This window comes from Oryzias melastigma, linkage group LG12, assembly GCF_002922805.2.
Source record: "Oryzias melastigma strain HK-1 linkage group LG12, ASM292280v2, whole genome shotgun sequence".
NCBI classification, from domain to species: Eukaryota; Metazoa; Chordata; class Actinopteri; order Beloniformes; family Adrianichthyidae; genus Oryzias; species Oryzias melastigma.
This window is the reverse complement of record NC_050523.1, coordinates 1,716,789-1,727,780: the sequence shown is the minus strand read 5'-3', so window position 1 is coordinate 1,727,780 and position 10,992 is coordinate 1,716,789. Positions and strand designations below refer to the sequence as shown.

The 10,992-nt window shown below is 40.9% G+C and overlaps 1 protein-coding gene across 5 annotated transcripts in view; it reads right to left on the bottom strand.

Moving 5' to 3' along the window:
- The window catches only part of mef2ca (myocyte enhancer factor 2ca), a 31,073-nt gene continuing 20,081 nt past the window's right edge, over positions 1-10,992 (bottom strand). For 2 of the 5 annotated variants that reach the window (XM_024299489.2, XM_024299490.2), the window contains exons 4-11: positions 9,844-9,987; positions 9,596-9,773; positions 7,823-7,867; positions 7,589-7,746; positions 7,480-7,503; positions 6,135-6,264; positions 5,936-6,056; positions 1-5,861 (exon numbers count right to left, since the gene is read on the bottom strand). In XM_024299489.2, the coding sequence (XP_024155257.1) occupies positions 5,534-5,861; positions 5,936-6,056; positions 6,135-6,264; positions 7,480-7,503; positions 7,589-7,746; positions 7,823-7,867; positions 9,596-9,773; positions 9,844-9,987 (1,128 nt within the window). In that variant the 3' untranslated portion in view covers positions 1-5,533. The remainder of the gene's footprint in view (positions 5,862-5,935; positions 6,057-6,134; positions 6,265-7,479; positions 7,504-7,588; positions 7,747-7,822; positions 7,868-9,595; positions 9,774-9,843; positions 9,988-10,992) is intronic. The other 3 variants (XM_024299491.2, XM_024299492.2, XM_024299493.2) reach the window with 3 other exon arrangements.

The window sequence follows — 10,992 nt, the reverse complement described above, 5'->3', positions numbered from 1 at the left end:
TGAACAGAGCCTGTATACTTTATTCTTCTGTAGAATCCACATACTACCACATGTCAGAGTGAGGGCTTTGCAACAACAGCGGTGCACTTTCGCATGCCGCCTCCAGGTGGCGACAAAAGGCCAGCTTATGCCGCTAACGACCTCCAGCGTCTACAGTTTTGGAGGCCAAGAGGACATTTACAGCTCAAAGGACATTCAGTCGCATCTCCCCGAGAGGGAAATGAAGCCGAAGCGTTTCGTTTGAGCTCGTGAGGTGCAGAACGCCGACGTTTCAGCGGCGGGGGGGCGGCTGAGGGCTTCGGTTCCAAATATACAGTCACAAACCAAAATATTCAAATGTGAGAACCCCTCAGCCGCTGCCGTCCCGACGACGATCCAGAAGAGAGAAACGTGACGGTCGTCTGTTCAGATTCTGCTGACGTTTCACCAAACTCCCTCCAACAGGAACGACTGATTTATTCAGGTTCCCGGGTCACAGAGGATCATTTAACAGACGCTAACAAACCGCTAGCTTGAAAAATCTGAGGATGAAAACTTTGATTTGACCAAATTTATTGACTGAATAATTTACGTTTGTATTTTGGAAATACTGCAAGAATATTAAAAAAAGGAAGTGAGCTAACAAGCTAGCTTAAAAAGTCCAAATAATTATTCTTAAATTAAAAGCTAATTAAAACTTGTGCAAAATAAACTTTTTTTTTACGTTAGAATTATAATTATACATTGACATCTACAGATGTAGAATTTTTATTTGCTTTAACTTTCTGTAAAAAAACAAACAAAAAAACTTTTTGCATTTTTTTAAACAAATTAAATTCTGTTGTTGAACAGTTAACCCAAAAACGCGGCTTCAGGTCCAGATTCTGATTCTGATCAAGATCTAGACTTAGATCCAGATCCAAACCTCGATCCAGATTCCGATCCAGATTCAGATCTGGAGTCCAATTCAGACTGAGATTCAGTTTCCGATTAAGACTCGGATCCAGATTCAGACTCAGATCAAGATCTAGACTGGGATCTAGATTCAAACCCAGACCCAGTTTTGGATCCAGACTCAGATCTAGATTCCAATTCAGACTCAGACTGAAAATCCAGATCCTGATTCAGACTCAGATCAAAACCTAGACTTGGATGCAGTTTCGGATCCAAACTCAGATCCAGTTTCAGATCCAGACTCGGATCTAGATTCCAATTCAGACTCAGACTGAAAATCCAGATCCTGATTCAGACTCAGATCAAAACCTAGACTTGGATGCAGTTTCAGATCCAAACTCAGATCCAGTTTCAGATCCAGACTCAGATTCAAATCCAGCTCCAGATTTGAAGTCAGACTCGTATAAAGATCGAGTCTTGGATCCAGATTCCAATCCAGACTCAGATCTAGATCTGAATTTCGATTCAGACTCAGATCCAGATCCTGGTCCAGATCCGAACTCAGATCCAGATTCTGATCCAGACTGAGATCTAGATTCCGATTCAGACAAAGATCCAGATTCTGATCCAGACTCAGATCCAGATCTGCTGTTATCAAACCAGTTCCTGTTTAGGGATCCTGTAAAGAAATCCTCTAAAAGATCACGTTAGCGAAGCATCCCGACGGTCTGAACGACTCTTAAAAACAGAGAAAGTGAAATGAGAGGTTGGTGTGAACCCGTTCTCTGAAGAATCCAGATACGGATCTCTTCAGGTCGCTGGATAAAGAAATGAGCTAACAGCTAGCTTAGCGGTCTGAACACAACGGATCGTTTGCTTCACAGCTGAGAGTTTCCTGTCCGAGTTCGTTCACTAGCAGGTTTAAACATCTTTGGGGTTCGAAGGGTTAATAACTCGCCGGCATGACTTCCTGTTTGAGCTTTTCTGATGAACTTTCCCTTAAAAACTGTTTATAACGAGGAAACATTCGATGCTTCGTCACATCTAACGATCAATTATTAATAAAATATTGTCAAAAGTTTGGAGACAAACGTACAAACATTTACTGGTTTGTAATCGGGGAGTTTTGGGGGCAAAAAGTTTAGTCTCGTACATAATTATTGAAAAAAAAATAAGAAATCATCAAAACAAACGTCTTTAAGCTGAAGCGTCGAGTTCGTGTTTCCTCCAGGAAAACAGAAATCCCAAACATCATTCTGACGCGGCGACGGGAGGAGGAGCCTCAAGCCCGTCTGTTAGTTCTGGTTCTGAATCTGAATCCTGGACTCTGGGTCAGGAAGCCACTTCCTGTTTATGGATGATAAACTAAAATGAACTTTTTAGTACCAAACGATGAAAAAGGAAACGTGAATTTTTCAAACTAAAACAGAAGTTCTGAGACAGGAAGCGCCCTCTGGAGTCCAAACGGTGTTACTGCAGTTTGAACATCCATTCAAACTGAGACATTTTAATTAGTAGAATAAGTTCATTTAATTTTAATGTCATTTTTGAATGAAAGATGGTATTAATTTACAATTTCATCACATTTATTTGGCTATTAAGATTTGTTTTGGAGTTTAAATACATATTAAATGAAAACTGATCATAAATCAATTCTTACAAGATTTGATGTATTTGGGGAAAGTGGCAGCTCAGAAAAATGAATAAAAAAACATTTGAGATTTTTATACAATTTGAAGGTTTTTCTCCAGTTAAACAGATGTTCCCGTTCTGTCTGCAGATCGACTCTGAACAAACGCCGTCCGGCTCCGTTTGAGCCTCTGGATGTTTATTCACACAAACGTCAGAAACCGTCACCAAACTGTTTTCGTGGTTCTTTTTTATTTTCTGTTTTCATGTAGGATTGTCTTCACTGTTTATTAAAAACAAAATCTTTCTAAAAGTTCTTCACATCAAGTGAAGATTTCTTCTTCATGCAACCGGTTGCATCCTTCTCCACCTTTAACTCAGCAGCGCCGCCTTCAGGGCGGATGGGGAAGAATCTGTCCCCGACCCGCCCCCTCCCTCCCACCAGCACATCCTCCCGCCCTCGTCTACCGCTTTTGCCTTCCGTACATTCCGTGTTGAACCCGCAACGCGCCGAGCGCCCGCGGATCCCGCCCCGCAGGGATCCTCCGAGTACCAGACTTCTTCATCGGTTAGTGTGCATACGTGAGCACATGTACATACGTGTTATTAACTTATGACCCCCCCGTAAAACACAAACACACATAAAACAAACGGGACATGCACACGGACGAGCGCGACATCCTCGCCAGGAAGTGTTCGAGAAAAAACTTCAGTTTCACTGAGGAGTCACTGACGACCTTTGACCTTCAGTTCAGGAGGTAAAAGACGACGTGGCAACAGAACGCAGTGTTCCCTCGCATCCTGATTGGCTGCAGAACTCATCCATCAACTTCCTCCATGGACAGGAAACGTTCAGCTGATCAAATCTCAGGATCAGATGATCTGTCTTCATCCTGGACTTAATAAGGTTTGAACTTTAGAGTTTAAATAAGTGAAAAAAAGTGTGGAAATGTCGAAGACTCGCTCCGACTTCTGGTTTGAAGATTCAAAAACGCTTTAAATTCGAATTCGAATTCAGCGTTTGAACGTCGCCCCAAAATAAAGAGAAAATTCTCAGAAAAACAAAGAAACTGATTTGAGTTTTCTCTGAGTTTAACTCAACAATTATAAAAGAAAAGAAAAATCTGTGGAAAAGTGTCAGAGAACGTTCCACTTTGACCACGCCGGCCCTGAACGCATCAGTACGCCTGACACACCCACGTATCAGCGTGTGGGAGGAGCTTAACTCCAAGCTCAGCTTCTACATAAATCATTTCTGTTTCTATCCGTCCGTCTTCTAATCTGTGGTCCCTCCTCACACTGTAGCGATTCCTCTACTTTATATTTTGATTCTTTCTTCTATCTAAGGTGTCTAACGGTTTTAACTAATGTTTAGATTTGTCTTTTTCTTCATGTTGTGACTGATAGCAGTAAATATGATGTTTTTAACATGATCTTGTAGCATTTTTCTGATGACAAATGTCAAGAAAACTAGAAAAGTTGTCTATTCTGTTGCCTAATTTTGTTGTTGACTGAAATTATTTACTGACTTGGTTAAATGGGGCAGAGACAATAAGTTTTCTTCTTTCTGTCCCTTTTCATTTTCATTTCTCAAAAAAAAAAAAAAGATTTCTGAGAACTCCTTTTGTGTGCTTTGAAAATGAAATAAAACACTACACTACACACTAAAAGTGTCTTATCTACGATAATGATAATGCTTTTTTACTGAATGTGGTCTCTGCTGAAGATGCTGAGATCATCTATTTTGATTGTTGAAAAACGTCCTGAACGTGCAGAACGTTTTGATACCATACTCAAATAATTTGAGGAATTTCTTAGAAAAATCGCAAAAATTGCAGAAAATCTTAAAGTACGTAAAAGGTACAAATACCAAAAGTACGTCCTGAACGTGCTGAGCGTTTTAAACTCGTATCATTTGAAGAAAGTGCACAAAGAATTTGAAGATTTTCTTGAAAAATTGGAATAATTGCGAAAAATTTTAGTTTTTGTAAGAGATACGAATACGAAAAGTAAAGACTCGAATGTCCTGAATGTGATGAACGGTTTGATACCAAACTCACAAAATTTAAAGAATTTCTTGAAAAATCGCAAAACATGCGAAAAATTCTAGTTTTGGTAAAAATGTCGAAAGTACCGACGAGAATGTCGTGAACGTGCTGAATGTTTGATACCAAACTTGCAGAATTTGTGGAAAGTGCACAAAAAATTTAAAATTTTCTTGAATAACATAAAAAACGCAAACTGTTCCGTACAATTTTAAATGAGTAAAAAGTATGAATTGCAAAAGGACTAGCTTGGATCTCCTGAACGTTTTGATACCATTATTAGATTTCAAAGAAGTTGAAACATTTCCGTTGCCTAAACGTGTCGGAAAAAAAATCGCAAAAATTGCGTAAAACTTAAAAATGCGTAAAACGTACAAATATCCTGAACCTTTGAGTTTCTGAATTAAGATTAAAATAATATTTCTCGATATTTCTTTATTCAAACTGTTGTGAAGTGTTTTTGTTTGAGGAAGATGCTAAAGATACGCTGGGCTAGCTGCTCTGCTCCATTCCGATGACGATAGATCCACGAACGTCTTTGATTTCTAGTCTGATTCCACTTTGAGTATTGATCGTAAAATGATCGGAGTTTCTTTCTCTGGGAACTGAGAGTTATTGTAAAAAAACAAAAGGTGTTTACACTACGTGCTGATTGAGTTATTTTTAGAACAAACGAGGGAACCTGCGTAAACGGCGTTCGGTACCACCGAACCCGCCGGCCGCTGAGGACATTTGTTGCTACACATCTTCATCACCGATCATCTGATTGGACGACCAGCCTCCTTAGGGTCCACCCATAGAGGGCGGTTCATTGGCCCCGCCCCCTGTGGTGACAGCTGCGGTGACTCATCAGTGGAACTCTTCTGTACAGACAGCTGTTCGTGTTCATGTCCCCGTTACAAATAAAGCACGCGCACTCAGAAGAATACCATAATGATAACACTATCGGGTAACTTGTCTACCGCCCCGACGGAGCCCCGCCCCCATCATGTGGCCCAGCCCTCCGTTAGCCTCATCCGTTTGACGGACGGGCTGTGGTGCTCCTCCTGGCTGCTGAGTGGCTGCAGCAGGAAGCCGTCGCCGCCGTCGCGCTCCTCGCTGCCTTCGTACGAGCTGCCGCAGCTGGACGCGCTGTCGGCGGGGGAGCGGCCGGCGTCGTGGGGTCTCGTGCCCGCCACCGAGTAGCCGGTCACGCCGCCCCCCAGACCTGCGCCGACCATGCCGATGGAGCGGGGAGGAGAGGCGGGCTCACACTTGATGTGGAGGTTCTGGTGGGCCGAGGGGAGGTTCAGGTTGGAGTTCTGGCACAGGTTCCTGCAGGACAAAGGCCAGCGTTAGCGTCCGGATCGGGGACTCCATCCTCCGGCCGACGCGTCCGACCGCCTCACCCCATGTGTCCGAGCGCCGAGTGCAGCGGGTTCTGGAGCTGCTGCTGCCAGCTCGCCACCGAGCCCAGACCAGAACCGCCAAACCCAGACAAGGAGGTCAGGTCGCTGCTGAGGGAGAAGTCTGCCGGGAAGACAAGAACAGAACCGGTCAGACCCGACCGGCAGGGGGGAGCGCCGAGACCAGAACCGATCCGATCACCTGTGCTGTAGGAGGAGGAGAGCGCTGACGGGTACCCGCCCATCGCCTGAGCGGGGAGCGCCTGAGCGGCGAGGGAGGCGGCGGGCGTACAGAGCGTCTGAGCCGTCTGGGAGTGATTTATTCTCTGGTTCTGATGAGAGGAAAAGACACATTTAGTCCAGCAGGAGCTGAGGTTCTGATCAGGTTCTAATGAGGTTCTAATGAGGTTCTGATCAGGTTCTAATGAGGTTCTGATGAGGTTCGATGAGCTTCTGATGAGGTTCTGATCAGGTTCTGATCAGGTTCTAATGAGGTTCTGATGAGGTTCTGATGAGGTTCTGATCAGGTTCTAATGAGGTTCAGATGAGGTTCTGATGAGGTTCTGATGAGGTTCTAAGGAGGATTTGACGAGGTTCTGATCAGGTTCTGATCAGGTTCTAATGGGGTTCTGATCAGGTTCTGATCAGGTTGTAATGAGGTTCTGATGAGGTTCTGATCAGGTACTGATCTACCGCCTTCAAGTTCTTCATACAGGTAATCATAATATTTAAAAAATATCTAAAACTTTTTAAAATGACTTTTAGTTTTTAGAAAAAGGGGATCAAAGGTAAAAGTCACAGAAATGACCAATTATGTGATTATTGATTAAAAATGTATTTAAAACGATTTTAGAAGTTAGTTGGAATATTAACAGATGAAAATAAAGAACATTTTTGTCTCTATTCATTTATTCGATGCTTTTGATTCAGTAAAACTACAGATTTGGTTTTTTAAACAAAAAACTGAATAAATTCATTCAAATGAACATAAACTAAACTAAATCAGACAGACTCCGTTACTGTTTTATGCGAATGCCAACATTCACATAAATGCAGCAGACGTGAAGTTTGTAAATTATTATTTGATGATGTTTAAACCAAGACTGTACGGAAACCCATTTGGATCAAAACACGTATTAAAAAGAAAGAAATAATAAAATAATCGCTTCATTTTCATTAATATGAAGCTTCAAGCCTTCTAAAAATGTTTAAAGTTTCCCTAATATGTTCATTTCGTGTTTATTTACATATTTTATATTTCTACAAAATGAAGCTTTTAAGTTTGAAAGTATTTTAATGTAAAAATATTTTTGTTGATATATTTAAATTCCTTCTCAATAAAAATTTCCATTTCAGTGATGCAAAACTTTATATTTTTAAATACATTTTTTGAATTTAAGACAATTTTAAATATCTTAGATGTTTTAATGTAATAAATGAAAACATCTGAGAGTCGGCTGGTTCAGTTTAGGGTTCAGTTTTGGTCCGGTTCTGCCGGGTTCTGACAGACCGTCGTCTGGAGGATCTGAAAGACGGCGGAGACTCACCAGCATCAGGTCAAAGTCCTCGCACTGCGGCGCCGCGTTAAAGCACAGAGCGCCGTTAGTCCACACATTACAGTCACGCTAACGCGCGGCGGCGGCCGGCGGCGCTCACCACAGTCGGCATGTTGGAGCACTTGGAGGGCGGCATCAGCGTCCGCAGGTCGGGCTTGCGGCTCATCTGAGTCGGACTCTTGTCCTGCATGTTTTTGGACACGCCCCCCGGAGACATGAGGCCGGGGGAGGAGCAGTGCGAGCCGAAGCCGCCATTTCCTGCGGGAGACAAAGATCCTTAGATCTTCCTCCATGATCGGAAGACCTCCTTGTGCCGGCGGTTTGAGGGTCTTACCGACGCTGGAGACGCCGGGGCTCGCCAGATCGGACGCCATCAGTCCTGCAGAAACATGAAACGTTTAAAAACCAAACCGACGGCGTCCTGCTGAGCAGCTGTGAGATCAGCGTCATAAAATAAACTCATTTGTACAGTCTGTGATCGACATTTGATTAAAGAGATAATATGAAATGTATTTGTAGTTTTTATTGTAATAAATAAGGCAGAGGACCCGCTGTGGGGGCGGAGCCTAACGGAGCTGACGAGGAAACAGATTGATAGTTTACTTTGGGAGGAGGGCCGACGGGAATTCTCTACAACTGACTCCCACTGACTTCTGAATATGGTAAAATAATAGTGAACAAAACAAGAAATGAAGGAATTAAAACGGAAAAACCTTAAAAACACAAAAGTTTGTGAGAAATACAACAATATATGTATATATATTATGAGGAAGATAAAATATTCAGTTTGAATTCAAACAAAACTCTCACATTTGCAGATGATGCAGTCATATTTCTATGACGGATATTATGGCAAATAAAAAATAAAACAAAAACATAGTGAGTTTTTTTCGTAAATGTTTGACTTTTAATCAGATATATTCAAGTTTTTTTCTTGGGATTTTTTTTGCTCTTTTCTCGGAGATATTAAAGCTTTTTTTTCTTATACATTTTTTTACTTTAAATCTCGTAAATGTATGACTTCTAATTTTGTAAATGTATAAGTCTTTTTCTCTCATAAATTTACGACTTTTAATCTTGTAAATTTGTTTGCTTTTTTTCTCGTGGATTTAGAAGATTTTTTTTACTTTAAATCTCATAAATTTATGACTTTCAATCTAGAAAATATTCAAGTTTTTTTCTTGTACATTTTTTTATTTTAAATCTCGTAAATTTATGACTTTTAATTTTGTAAATGTATGTTTTTTTCTCATAAATTACGACTTATATTATTGTAATTGTTTTAGCTTTTTCTCATATTTTTTTTTACTTTAAATCTCGTAAATTTACGACTTTTAATCTTTAAAAAGTCCTAAAATAAGTCTATGACTTTTTAAGTCAAAAATATACGACCTAATTCTCGTAATTTAACAGTTAAGATTTTTTTCTTGTAAATGTACGTTATTTAAAGTAATAATTTAAAAAGGAAATTGTTTGTAAACTGTCCCTAATACTCCGTCATATATTTCCGAATAATCTTTATTTTTTAAAAAACTCAAACAAATGAGTGACAGATGCTTTAATAACGACACTGAATTAAATCAAACAGCCTCTTTTTGTTGGAGTTTCAAAGAAACTGTCAGAAAATTAACGTTTTTCTCAGAAATGTTTTAAGGATGAACCAAGTTAGGTTGAAACAGAAAGATTTAAATAGTTAAATCTGAAACACTGCTAAAATAAAAACATTTATGTCTCCTCTCACCGACTTTGAAAATGTTACGATTCAGAAAACACATTTTAAGTAAAAATCTGATATTTTCTTTGAATTATAAAGTTTTTGGAGCTTCACACCGAAATGTTTCAAAAGTTTGTGAGCAAACATTTAAAAAATCTAAACCACAAAGTTTTAAATCTCAGTTTGATTTAAAACCAAACAAAAAAACATCATTTTTCAGATGACGCCGTCGTATTTCAGAATGATCTTTATGTGAAAACAATAGAAATCAATTTAATGATCTGGATGACATCTGTGGGGGAGGAGCTTAAAATGAAGCTGAAAAAGTTTAAAAACCAAATCTGTCAGAACGTTTGAAGAACCTCGTTCAGAAGGAACAGGATCTGTCGTTACCTGCGTTTCCGGCGCTGGACGGGCGCTGAGGCGACATGCTGCTCCTCTGCAGGGACGACTGGGACATGGGCAGCAGGCTGTGGTTGCTCAGAGCGCCCCCTATGCTCTGGTGGGGGTACAGCAGGTTGCTCCCTGGGATGGACACCCCCATGTCGTAGCTGGAGGGAGGCAGCCCCTGCTGGACGAACAGGAAGTGGTTGTGAATGACAGCGCCACACAGGAGGGGGGCGTGGCGGACAGTCACGTACGCAGATCCTCTGGCGGTTGATCATCAGGTCGATGTCTTCGTTAATCTTGCGGTATTTCTCGTCCGACTCCGGGCTCTGGCCTGCAGAGTCGTCGGCCTCGATGTCGGGACTGTCGCAGCCGTTTAAGCCTTTCTTACGCAGCGTCTGGAGGAAAAAGAAAAAAAAAATCTGTGAAATGAGTCTGAATAATTTAATTAAACGAGGTTTTTACGGCAGCTCCAAACGTTTAACCCTTTAACACCCGAGACGTTGCAGATGACGCTTCAACACGAAATCTTTAACATGGTGTGTCAACCGTTAACACGATCAACGTAATTCCAGAGAATTTGTGACGCTTTTCGTGCTAAATATGCTAAAAGCAAAGCTAGTAGAGCCCTAACGATGTAACTAAAACAAAGCTAGTGTACTGCTAACTCGTGTACTGAGCTAGCAAAACTAGCAAAGCTAGCAGAGTGCCAACTATGTTATTGATATAGCTAGCGGAATAATAAGTATGTTAAAAAAAATGCTAGCAGATTGTTAACTATGTTCAAAAAAGCTAGCAGACCGCTAAGTATGTTTTTAACAAAGGTAGGGGCCTGATAACAATGCTAAAAACAAAGCTAGCATACTGCTAACTACGTTAAAAGCAAAGCTAACAAAGTGCTAATTACGTTTTTAACATAGCTAGCAGACAGCTAACTATGCTAAAAGCAAAGCTAGTGGAGTGCTAACTATGCTTTAACATAGTTAGAAACAATGCCAGCGGACCAATAACTTTGTTAAAAGCCAAGCTAACGGTATGCTAACTATGTTTTTAGCAAAGCTAGCAGACTGCCAGGTATGTTAAAAACAGTGCTAGGGGACCGTTAGCATTCTGAGATTTTAGCCCAAAGGCTAAAAGCTAATCAAGGCCAAACACTGAGTTTTTAACAATTGAAAAGAAAATAATGGATGTGTTCATCCACAGGGGGGCGCCGTCAGATCATCATATTCAACAGAGACTTCAGAACAAAAACACAGACACACAAAATTTGAGGGAGAACACAAGTTTCCACATGATTCGTCTCAGTCAGAGAGAAGTAAAGCTCAGATGAAGAAGAGTCATCTTAGTGTTGTGAAATGTGTGCATGTGTGTGTGTGCATGTGTGTGTGTGTGTGTGTGTGTGT